Source organism: Antedon mediterranea, chromosome 8, assembly GCF_964355755.1.
Source record: "Antedon mediterranea chromosome 8, ecAntMedi1.1, whole genome shotgun sequence".
Lineage (NCBI taxonomy): Eukaryota > Metazoa > Echinodermata > Crinoidea > Comatulida > Antedonidae > Antedon > Antedon mediterranea.
This window is the reverse complement of record NC_092677.1, coordinates 15826874-15839987: the sequence shown is the minus strand read 5'-3', so window position 1 is coordinate 15839987 and position 13114 is coordinate 15826874. Positions and strand designations below refer to the sequence as shown.

Sequence of the window (13114 nt, the reverse complement as noted above, 5' to 3'; positions counted from 1 at the left end):
CAAGATATGAACATTTTTTGATTTTATGGTGGCCATTTTGAAATCAAGATGGCCGCCATACCGGACGTTGGACACTTGGCACCCCCCGATATTTTGAATCTATATACATCAAAGACACTTTGTGGAAAGTTTCATGCTTTGGTAATAAAGTGCACAGCTCATGTCATTAACTGCTCTACTATGAGCCTTCTGTCATTCAAATTATCACATTATATGTCGCCCCCTATAGAGGCACACCGCACTCAGATTTTGTAATCGATGTTTGGCTAATTGGTGGGTTGTTGATCGATAAGAGTTTTTATCAGTCAGGTGTCAAAAGTATTTCAAGCGTGGCCTTCGTCCACTGAGAAGTGTGAAGTTGCGGTGTGACATCCACAGATAATTGTATCCGAACATCTATCTAATTGCTGCTATGGACGGTAGAACAGCATCATCTCATTTAAACAAATAGGCTACTAGTATATGTAGGTATTTTTATTTATTAAATTATAGATAGTAAATTAATATAAACATCTGCTCATTTATCATAGATACTGTGAAATGTCTTATTGAATTTATTTTGCAAAACTAAAACAAAAATATGTTCAAAAATTCATTATTCATAGGCTAATTAAGTTAATTTTATTAGGCATACGTTGATACCACCACCACCATACTACCACCAGTAATAATAATTTTAGTCAATTCGTCGTTTACAAGAAGCGCTATGGTAGTATAAATATTCATATAAACGGTTTTTTATGGAAATATTGATCAATATTTACACAACAGATTTTTCAATCGTTATTATAAGCAAATATGTTCTATAGGTAAAAATTACTTTAATGTCATGGTAAATATGTATTTTAATTATAATTGCATTCTAATACGTCACCAATATTGGAAAAGAATTACAGAATTTGTATAATTTATCATTATCATTAGCTTACTTATTGTATGTAACCATATCTAGGCTACAGTACATCATTATAATCATCACAGTCATTATCGTCACCAGCAGTAGGCCTACCATCGGTAGACACCCACGTAAGACTTATTTTTTTCGTCGTCAATAACTTGCATCAAATTCAACATAATTATCATTATCTTTATGTGCGTTATCATAATTGGAAGTACACCGGCTGACCCAGGTTGAAAGAGGATTGCAAGTGTGGCCCCGTGATTACAAATGTAAAGATTTGTTAGCTACACGTTCTCTATCTATTTTATATTTCACACAGTGTTGTAGTTTCCTGTGGTGTTACTTGAGGGGACTCCTTGAATGATGTTGCACCTGACAGAGTTCCCGAGTAAGTGTCTCTCAATAAGCTATTGGCTGTCATGTCAAGCCTGCTACGTATGGGTATGGTGCATGAACCAACTGCTATCAAACTTCATCAACACATCTGATGAAGTCAAAGAACACGCAGAAGAACTATGCTGTGTACGACTTTTTGCAAAACTAATTAAAATCATTGTGTGTTTAGGAATAATTGCAATATGGTTTCCATTGGCATTGTTTGCTTTCATACTAAAAATAATTATACAGAAATATCGTTGTCCGTATGCTTATTATTATAAATTGAATAAATATGAGAAGAATCCGCATGGGTATCTTGGTCTCGAAGATGGGAATCGACTTCCATATTTTCACGTTAGTTCTTTTAATACATGTCTATTACCAGAAGCACTGTCAAGAATTAACAATCTACGTAAAGTTGAAAAGCGCGCGCAGATAATTGCAGCCTATGTTGTGAATTCTCAGGTAAGACCGAATCCTAGAATATTTGTGCAATCACCAACAGCTACGGATTTGAAAATTCTATCCGTTTGCAGTACTGACGAACAGTTTAGGTCACTAGCGAATAATCAGTCGCAAAGAACGTTTAGTGGTGACGATATATTTGACGACGTGTTCGTCGCTCAGGTGTCGTATCCGTCGTGTAGTCGAATACAGCGTGATCGTATACTCAGCGATTCAGCAACGTTAGTAAAGAGTCGTTACGCGCAGGATCAAACTGGTGATGTGGCAGCTACAGGATTTACCCAACTATCACGCATAAATGAAGGATTATCATTTAGTTCAGTTGACATGCGCAGGGGTTCTGGTACCAGTGGATACCGTACTTCTGTGAACCGGTATGCTGAACCCGATCAACGACCACGAAAGCCACAACCATCTAGCATGTCTACAACTGGTTTCTTTGACTCAAACCCTAGCGTTTGTCTGCGTGATCACGGCGTAACAGTCAGTGAACCTGTTTCAACGAGCAGTCCCGTGTTCTTTTCCTTTGACACGAGGCACCTTCATGACGTCAGCCACGAAATCATCACAGATTTTGAACATTCTTTAAGCATCAATTTTCCACCAGAGATGGATTTCCTTTGTCTTCAAGAAGTATTTGATACTTGTGCCTCTAAACATCTGGTTAGAGGTCTGCAAGTGTGGTTTAGCCACATTGTGACAGATGCTGGTATCTGCAGCTGGTCGGCAAACAAGTTCATGTTATCGAGTGGGCTTCTTATTGCTAGCCGTTATCCAGTAATTGATGCTGAATTTAAAAACTTTACTGGTAAAGAAAAAGAAGATAAAGCCATCTGCAAGGGGCTTCTGATGGCAAAGGTAATACTTTTTTATTTTAATTATTCATTGACATAATTTACCTATATGTATTCGTATGTTTATCGTGGCAGTTTAAAATAGCACAGAACGTCTGCTGCTGAAGTAAACGAAGTGAAAAATCCTATTCTTTCCTCCAGGTGTTTTTTGAGGCGGTTATCTGTTTCCCTTGGGTTCCATGTCAGGGCGCGCTAGTAATGTGTTTTTGTTTCCTCAGTGTGTGACGTACCAATATTTGCTCTACCAATTTCGGTTACAAAGGCTTATGTCCAGTTATTTCAGCCTAGATCATCATTTCTTATTTTTTCAGGTCACTATTTCCCGAGAATCCTTCTTAGACATTAATTGATAAACATTTGAGGCTATACACCAGATAAAAAAATATATAAAAGTACAAGTTATGCGCAAAATAATTAACAATTAAATTATAGATTAGTAGGAGTTAATAGTAGGCAGTTACACGAAGTCATAATGCATAAAGAAGCAATGAGTAAAACGGACAAGAAATGGGCTTCTGGGTTATTTCTTTACTCGCCTTGCATCATACATGTAATGGTGATGTATATGAAACACTCACCTTATCTGATCAGGGTAAACGTCATCACCATCCCCTGGGTGAAACATTACTTTTTTATTATTACGCTAACACAAACAATAACTATAAAACCACCACTTAACAGCATTATTTCTACTAATTGACAAATCTGGTAATATTATTATGTCTCAATATCATATTTTACTTGTATATATGCCAATGTTTGGTTTTTGTAAACTTTGATCTGGTAACATTTGTCCCATTTATGGCAGATAATTGTATTTTTTATTTGGTAAGATATAGATTAATTTATGTCCATGTAAGCTACTTACGCTATCGTAAATATTCCTTCCCTCTTTGACGCAACGGAATGACGTACGCACAACGCAAGTATAAGTTGACTAATCAGACATGACAGTTTGGATGGTCCACTGTGTCACGATTGGTCAAATTACTTAGGTTGCGTTTACGTCCTGGCGTTTCGTCTTAGTGGGAACCAATATAGCGAGTTTTACTAAGGAAAATTGCCTTGAATTGACAATCTTCCCAGCCCACCTTTGAATAAATCATATTTAAGATTGTGAATACAAATTGTTCACCATTTACATTCATTTTTTTTATTTTCTCTTATGGTGTGCCAAATAATTGCAAATCGTTTGGTTTAACGTAAAAGTGAAAGATCAAAATATTACTTACAGACTCTTATAACTTTAATATGCATGCGCTCATTGACAGTAGTTATGTTTGTGTACTATCCAACATGCAGTGAATCGGAAAAATCGATCTAAGCTCAGAAAATCATCGTTCGTCTACTTTAATAAATGACATTACTGCAATTCGGAATTTTTAATTACTAAATTAGTGAAATCATACAATTAGTCAAGTTAATTGAGGTTTAACGTTGTGTCGGAAAAAGCAAAATGTAATTTACCTGGGAAGGAATAATATAAATCACGAGGACTAGTCAAACGATGGGATTAGATTGATTTAACCCATTAACACACAAAGCTAATAACAAATTACCAAGTGGGGCTCCAAACTCAACACTAGAGTGGAGAAAGTGGGCTAGAATAGGGTCTCAAAAACGTTACGGGTTGGGGTGGTGTGGGCTAGAATGGGACAATCGTTTTAGATTACATCGTTACTGTTTCTAGGTGGTAATTGTCTAGGTATTTCCAATGAATTTTAGTTTTCACTTTATATAATCATATCCTAAATAAAGCAATTCGAGGTGAAGTATTAGTAGAACCTACTGTTCTGCGTAATTAAAAGTCTTGGGTGGAAAAAGGTCACTATTGGAAATGGAACGGAAATGGTCGTATATACCCACTACTGTATGCATATCGATCGACTGTATTACTAAAATGTAGCCTACATTTGAAATCATAGATATGATAATGATAAAGTATCAACAATGAGATTGTATACAGTTGTAATGGAAAAGTAATAAACCAATTTCCTATTATGTTAATCAACACAAGAAACTAAATGCACTGGAATCAAACAGCGCTTAATATAATTAATGAACACAATTATTCCGTTAGCATCATTGATGTGTATGATATATTGTTGCCTCATTCTTTTCTATGAATATTTTAAATTGCAAATGACCAATTACATTTAAAGTTTGGAAGTATAGGGGCCTACATATTTCAGCTAGCATATAAAAAGATACGGCCCGGTAGTTTAAATCGAGTTCAGGCCTATGCGTTAACTTTATCCATGGCATGTGTTCCATATAAATAGGCCTACCAGATACAGAGGGCCTACTAGCTGTTAATACAAAGTCAGCGCTCAACTGGCATTATACCTGCATCACATGATATGTTGTATACTTGGCCTGTGATACAGGACAAAATATGTGAAGAACAGCACTTAGATAAATGTTATAAATCATTGTCGTAAGCTCTGTACACTGTATGTGAAAAAAAGTGTGATGTGCCCAAATATGGTAGTGATTGTGCTGAAATATGGTAGCGATATGACATCATGTCCGTCGGTACATCCCATTTCTTTTTGGCACATAAAGTTTGATAGTGTTGATAGAGCATTAGACACTAATAAGTTCACCCTTCTTCTAGGTACATATTGGTACAACTTCAGAAGGCCAAAGACTTGTCGGATACATATCAACGACACAGCTTCAATCAACACAAGGTATACTAATGCAGTAGATTCTCACATGATGCAATTATTTCATATGAAATCTGAAGTTTTAACAAAATAACCAAATTCTATTCTATTCTATACAGGTTTTTATATGGCGCCCTACAAAGAACAGAGTGCCTAACAATACTTAGTATAATTTTATTAATTATCTTTTTTGTTTTCTTTGTAATGTATTATACCATATGGACAATTTAATTAGTTATTATATTACAAAAATGGATATTATAATATTAAATTATTGGTGAAAATGTGACTGCTAAATTTCAAATTCTTTGCAATTCCTTTAATCTAAATCAATTATTGTTCATTTTAGAATATTTGTTTTTCCAAAAAACAAGAGATTAAGAGGACAATTTCGTTTTTTTGTTAATTTCCTCTGAATAGAGGTGCCACTACTCAAGAGATATCCCCATTAAGAGGACAGGTTTTTGGCTCCGAGTGTACTATCCCTTTAATAGGTGTATATATTTAAACAGGGAAGTGTGATATTAATTCCCTGCTAAAGCATCCGAAAACAAATGAAATAGATTGGGCGGGATTGTTCGGTTACACATTGCAAAATGAAGATGTCGAGACATGGCATCCATCCATCCAGGGACGACCTGCCAATAATGGAAATACAATTACATGGGCGTTAATACACATTAATCTCCCGCATAAATTTATGTTATTGGATAAGAGAATGCATATAGTAACATTCAAATTGGCTTACCTTGTCCACACCAATTCATGCTAAGTGGTTATTTATTAATAATTTTATTTCGCAATTTGTCATAAGTAATTTTCACTCTGGTGGCATTAGCACTTACTATAATTTTCCCTAGCATTACAAATGATAAAAAAGAGAGCATTATCATTTTTGGCGTTTAGAAGTAGGCCTACTTGTATACTTATACCTTATAACATCACTATACCCAACACAAAAGACTAACGGAGGATTAAAACAAACTAATCTGCTGAAAGTTATGGAAATTTAAAATGTAACTACATTTCACATGGTAAAATATTAGATAAGAGAGATAAAGAGAGATTTTGCCAGAATTTGCCTCATCTGTTAATTTGGCGGGGATATAATATTATATACTGTATTTTTTTGCAAATCCTCGAAAATCATTGAATAAATAATATGGTGTAGGTAACACATTTTCGACAACATTACTAATGGCTATGACGAGAAGGGATATACTTTACTTTTAAAATAGAGACAAAAAGCTACCATTTAAAATTATATATACTTATTAATTATACCTATTTTTTTCAATTACTTTGTTTTTAGATCATGAAACCCGGTCACTACAGATGACAGAGATTATGTCATGGCTGGAAACATTTCGAAACACAGTCGAAGACGAAGACGAACGTATAGTGCTAGATGTTCTTACAGGAAACTTTAACTTTGACAATATGTCTCCAAGTAATAATAGTTTTCAAAAAGATATTTTGTCCACTCTACAACCTTTTGTCCACTCTTTTTGTGACACAAGATGTGATGTGCCCATATATGAACCCGATAACGTCATATCACAATCATTTTGGGGCACATCACACTTTTTTATAGTAGTAGTATTAGTAGTAGTAGTAGTAGTAGTAGTAGTAGTAGTAGTAGTAGTAGTAGTAGTAGTAGTAGTAGTAGTAGTAGTTTGATAGTGTAGACAGAGCTTAACTCAATAAAAAACAACCCAAACTGTTATCCCATGGAAATAGAGGTTTTCATTTACTCATCTTTCGATGATTTTATTTCAATATTATTAAGCTTTAAACATTTCTTTACACATCAAAATAAACGAGTTTACATTTTGGAAAATAAGCCATTTTACCGTTTGAGCTAAACAAGCTAAAATAATTTTTTTACACATTGTTTAATGTCATCAACTAATTGACTTTTATTATCTGGGGAACATTATTTGAAATACATGCAATGTTGTAGCAAAGACAAATTGATCATTGAATTATGGAAATTATGCAGGTTACCAAATGTTTATCCATTTTAAAGATGCAATATGCTATTTTAATGTCTCATAATAGTTATCAACTTTGACCAAAATTTGGCAAATGAAAAAAGGGTCAAATTGACTGGTAGTCAATGGATTTTTGATTGAATATAACCGTTTATTTTTTCTTTTTATAAGTGTATTATCTTTATTAAATTACAAAATTGCCTATTCTTCAAAGTCAAAGTTTTAACAATCTTCATTTTCATGTTTTTGTGTGACAATAAATACATCTTTAAATAGCTGATTATAGTTTCAAAAAAGCACACCAACTAATAATTGTAATTGATAAAATTTTCTGTCAAAAATGAAGCAGCCGTTTCCACATGCTCTACGGTTCACGTTTTAATACATCAATCTCACACTATCACAACATCACCAGTCACAAACGATGCAATTATACGATGTACCGTACGCTACTTAACCTATCACTAATTTCTAGAACGTACTCCGAATAAGCCCTTACTTATTAGCGGATCAAAAATAAATCGTTAAAAATAGAATATGAGTTTAAAATCCATACGAAAATATTGTTTTTTACTATGCTGATGCAAATTTTGTTCCCCTCATTTTAATGGTCATTTATCGTCATGTTAGCTGGTCTCTGTATACATAATAATTTGAAAATTCAATAATTACTATAATGTTAATAATGCGAATATAAATACATTTATCAAGAGCAGTAGTGTAATATATTATTTGAATGTTTCCTTCGCGAAATCAAATGTTGGTATAAAGTTTGCGGTACACCACGTATATTAGTTCCGAAACTCAATAGTTCTTTCCATAACTAATATACGTGGTGTACCGCAAACTTTATATCAGCAGTAGTAATATCTTCCTACCTATGTAACCTGTGTTGAGATTGTTGTTTTTTGTTATTACAGAGGATATCACAGACTTCAATCACCCCTTGTTTTCAGTTTACCAGGACCCTTGTCGGCAGATGCCAGGTTTGGACCATTCATGGACTGTGGGGACCGTCCTTAAAAGTAGTAAACTACACGATAGGGAAGCTAGCACCCCTGAAGGCCTACAAAGGTAATCAAACACAACACTTCCCAATTTGTTTACTGAATTGATCATCAGATGGAATATACACGTTGTCAATACGGATTTTTTATTCGACGAAACATAATCGTAGTATATCCGGTTCATGATATACCCATCCCTCGCATAGCTCGGTGTGGTGATAGCTTCCGTGAATACACCACATTCTGAAATGTCGAAAGAATATCTGTGTCTGTTAGGGCGTGGAATTGATCGTGTCGCAGCCACAAATAAACCATTTGATCTCTGGAGTTATTAGATTGCCTTGGTTGTACTGATGATGATTACAATTTCAATTCATTTATTAGAATCCTTGAAGACGTACAGCTGCGAGGCAAATATGTGGAAGATCTTGAAGTGTTTCTGACGTCAGCAAGTGGAGGGACTCCATCAACCTTAAAAGATTGCCAACGTTTTAAAGGCAATGGTCGTAGAAGAGTTGACTTGATTCTGTATAATAACGACAATGCGTATTATCAACAGGTTAGTAGTCATGATAAGGCCAGGGTAAATAAATGCAGTTCTCTTTCTTCCCACCCCATCGAAAAGCATATTCAACTTGTGTAATTGCAACACTATCATTGAATATGGCTGTGTAGATCAAGGTCAATGTAAAGACAAGTTCCCACATGGATGCAACGTAAGAACACTGTATGTAATCCGATCGATCGCGACGCGATGCGTCTCTTCCAAGAAGTGGAAACCTAGCTTTAATATTTAACTTTATTCATGAAAAATAAAACAACACTTTTAATCGCTTAATCATTTATCGTTTAACGTGAAACACCTGACTTCAACGCTCTAAAGAATTTTGCATTAAAATGATTAATACTGCATATGATGACGTCATTTATTATCATGGTGATATTATTTAGGATGATGTTATTGTTAAAAAGGAGAAGGATAATTATAGATGAAGCGTTGTTAATGACACGACGGCGATGAGCGGGTCGGAGGCCGGACGATGATATTCAATTAAATTCAATAATGTTTATTTAAAGATGTTACAATAACGTATGCATAACATAGGAAAAGGGAGATGATCCTAAAAAACCTAATTTCAAAGAATATAGATGATGATAAGATGATAAAAATGAAATGGAGATATATTTTATATCATATATTATGACATCATTATACGCCATAATTTGCCCATAAACCGTATTGTTGCCTATGGTTAATGAATACACACAACTCGACGTGTTATGCTAGACTTGCCCAAAGTCTGCAGTTATTGTCTTTTTTTATGTTAGTCAATTTTTGTCTGAAAATACAGTATACGAGCGATGAAACGCCATATGTTCCAACATATTTATCTTTTTACTAATATTAAGTAAACACTCCGTCTAGAACAGTCTAGAATCATATACAGTTTCATATTAATGTTTATTTTGTATTTACAGATGTGTGAGGAGTTTCATTTTGTTACCCAATTAACTTCACTGACGGACCACATACCTTTAAGTATGGTCTTCTCGTCTGGAACACAACGCCCGGCAACGTGGTCTCAGCTCGATTCTCAGCAAGATGGTGATACCAGGCAAAGCAAAGACCAACTTATATTTTATGAATCGTCTATGTAAGTTTTTCTCTGCTATAAAACTGTCCGTGTACACACATACAATAATTTAAATTGACATTCCTCCTTACACAGAATTACACTGGAATTCGTCACGTGTTCACAATGTAAGATAATACGTCAAGTGTGATTTAGGTTACATATAATCGAATATCACTCGAAATTAACTCGAAACTAGCCTGTATTTTGTCTTTGTCATTTTATGAGACTTACGTCTCGCTTACTATATGTATAATGACAGATTAAAAATTTTTCATTTTTTATCTCAGTGATTTAGAGGTTGCTGTAAGTGATGCAGGCAGCAGTCATGATTCGTGGTCATAAAATCTCCTGGATTTACTCAGTGTTTATGCAACGTCAACCGCTTGTGATTGAGCATGGCAGTACGGTAGGCCTCCTAATACGTATAATAAATGACAAGAGTTTAATTTTATCTTCAGACCGGTGCTCGGCAACAATAGGAAATGACGATCATGATTGCAATTAAGTCTGCAATAATATTAAATGTGGACAGATTATGACAACGTAATGCTAATAAAACCATAACGTTTATAGTAAAATGCAAATTACAACTCGTATATACGTCATAGGTCACATGAAGGAAGCTGTTTTTGTTAAAAGTGGTACAGCTGCGCTTACTTTAAATGTTTTTTCAAGTTACTCTTATACCTAATTCATGCATAAATACAATGTAACATAATATTCATCAGATTCTCGGTACAGTGTCTAGATTTCTCAAGTACCATAGGAATATTCGATAATAGGCCTACAGCATTACAGGTGTTTCACATGATCTCCTTGTATCATCATAACCAAACCTTAACCTAGGCTTTCGTACACAGGCACCGCATGTAATACAAATGATATGCTGTATTACCAAATATTCTTATGATATTGGGCAAATATTTTTTTATGTGGAGATAGGCCTAAAGCACAGCTGAGAAACAGGTTTTATTTGGAACAAATAGGCACATCGTTTCATTACGGCAGTAGGGTTAAATGTTTTAATTTTGTATTTTATAGGCACAGTGTGGGTCTACAGTCTAGCCTAGATAATTTCGGTATAAAAACTTAAAATAAACTTTAAAACTTTTAGATTAGAGTTGTGTATTTATTTGTGACATTCATCAATTAAATTACCTTTATAGCAAAATGACTTTTCTTGGTTAACTTGGAAAGAAATTGTATTTCCATATACAAATCAGAGAGCTGATATAAAATACTTTTAAGCATTAGACCACAAACAATCATTAGGGTTGGTGAAATCTGTACATATGATAAGGGCTTCACCTTGTTATAATGAGTATTCCGTTTATGATACATTAGTACGATATTGTTAAAATAGGAGCTTTTACGGGTGGGTGTCAACAAGTTCTTTGCAAAGCCATAGCTCTGTTTTCATGGCCTAGCTAGATCTGGATGATCTTGTCAGAATGTTTGTAAATTGATGTACCTGAATAATCATCAAAAATAAAAGTACGCTTCACGCTCAACAACAACAAAAGGTATTGTAGGCCTACGTATTTACCTGGAAAGAAGCGGAATATCGCCCATCAATGAGAACGGCTGCAAACAAAATGTGATGAAAAAATGACATAATATACGAAGATCCGCCATTTTGGAATCACTGATAAAACATTTTTCTAAGCAAATTCACCATTTAATGCATGGAATTCCTGACAAGTAGAATACCATTACATAAGAAATAGGCATACGGTATTTCCTCAATGGTAGTACTAGTAGCTCTTTTTTCTGTTATAAACTTCAATACACAATACAAAATAAACAAAAGACATGCTGTGTGATACAAGAAAACTTTTACTAATTACCGACATACTTTCTTTTCAATTTAGCCCTATTATTTGATTCTAATCAGTTATATTATTAGCTGTTCACGAATCTCGTGAAAAGAACCCTTTCTCACTATCATCATCTATAAAAGAAAAACAAAAAAGCAATACCATCAATATGGTCAGATATGCCCTTCTCGTAATTCTACTTTATGCGAAGTACATTATTATTCAGAAAACAATACGCAATAATGTAATGTTGTTCGATTTATATATTAGAGAGGTTTCGTAAGCCAGTAAAAATCTGTTTCGCATGGCAACGAAATATTGAGGCGCGTCCAAAATAATGACTGCGGTAAATTTGAGCGAAGCGCAGGTAGTGTTGCTTGGTGCTTGGCTGCCTAGGCATAGCGTAACATCAAGGCGAGTGAGGAGTTTAAAAACTGCTATTCATCAAAAAATTGACTTGGCATTTTAGTAAATTACTTTAGTAAATTTCAATAAATCTATAATTATATTATAATCATGAATCATTCCTGATTCAAATGCAAAATGTGCAAAATAGATCAAAAACTATACTCGTTTTGTAGTTACGAATATGACTGGTGATATGGCTAGAGTTAGATTCGAGCCAAAAGAACGAAGGCAGCGGGCATTGTACCAACCGAATAATGCTTAACTACTGCAAAGCAGTATGATAAACCATACTAAGATAAGGCATACTACACAAAATAGACTTTCATGTCATCGTTACACTTTACGAATAGTTAATTCCGTTATCAATTGAAATAGTGAAATATACTTAGTGAATTTATCGAAAGTTAATCTTTTTTTAAAATAAAATTGAATATATAACTATTGATTCAAGCTTTACAGTATTAATTTAAAAAGTGAAAGAGCATAATTTCAAACAATTATCTTACAAATTCTCAAAAGATCGCAAGTGAATCCTGTATACTCTTTTGTACATTGGCAATGGAATTCGACATTCCTAAGATCATCCCAGGTAACCAAACACGTTCCACCATTTTCGCACTCTTCTGGTTGAGTGTAGCATTCTAGTAAAAAGAAAAGAAATAAACTACGTCATTAGAATAAACAATTCTCCATCGTTAAAGAACCCATCTCTTCTGTACACATCGCATCGCGTCTTTATTTAGGCAGTTAAAGAGGACGGAAGCATTACAAAACTTATCACACGGAAGAGGTTTATGATTTATATGGCTTAAAAAGTTAGAATTGTAATTGTAACTGTTGAGCGCAAACTCCAAAATAAGTCTGTAAGAAGAGAGTCTATGAGATGTATGCAGCCAGCAATAGTCTGTCAGACCTGATCAATAAACAATGTTTTCGTTTTGGCTGTCAATGCAGGCTGGGTATAGGCTTAATACAATCAATTTA

At 34.3% G+C, this 13114-nt stretch overlaps 1 protein-coding gene across 2 annotated transcripts; it reads left to right on the top strand.

Moving 5' to 3' along the window:
• The first annotated feature begins 1351 nt into the window (after positions 1 to 1351).
• LOC140056293 (sphingomyelin phosphodiesterase 3-like) lies at positions 1352 to 11131 on the top strand. Of its 2 annotated transcripts, XM_072101617.1 has the most exons (8): positions 1352 to 2602; positions 5216 to 5291; positions 6580 to 6717; positions 8182 to 8335; positions 8653 to 8827; positions 9748 to 9923; positions 10193 to 10217; positions 10402 to 11131. In XM_072101617.1, the coding sequence occupies exons 1-8, from the start codon at positions 1352 to 1354 to the stop codon at positions 10408 to 10410; spliced, it is 2004 nt and encodes a 667-aa protein (XP_071957718.1). In that variant the 3' UTR covers positions 10411 to 11131. The 2 variants fall into 2 exon arrangements, with proteins under 2 accessions (XP_071957718.1, XP_071957717.1); XM_072101616.1 differs by having other exon boundaries at positions 10193 to 11131.
• Positions 11132 to 13114: the final 1983 nt, after the last annotated feature.

What these genes read in the sequence shown, in the direction of transcription:
- LOC140056293 (XM_072101616.1), top strand. Translation starts at nt 1,352, where the DNA reads ATGAACCAACTGCTATCAAACTTCATCAACACATCTGATGAAGTCAAA. An exon ending in ACCCCTGAAGGCCTACAAAG is followed by an intron (nt 8,336 to 8,652) that starts GTAATCAAACAC and finishes TTCATTTATTAG; the next exon opens with AATCCTTGAAGACGTACAGC. An exon ending in ACAATGCGTATTATCAACAG is followed by an intron (nt 8,828 to 9,747) that starts GTTAGTAGTCAT and finishes TTGTATTTACAG; the next exon opens with ATGTGTGAGGAGTTTCATTT.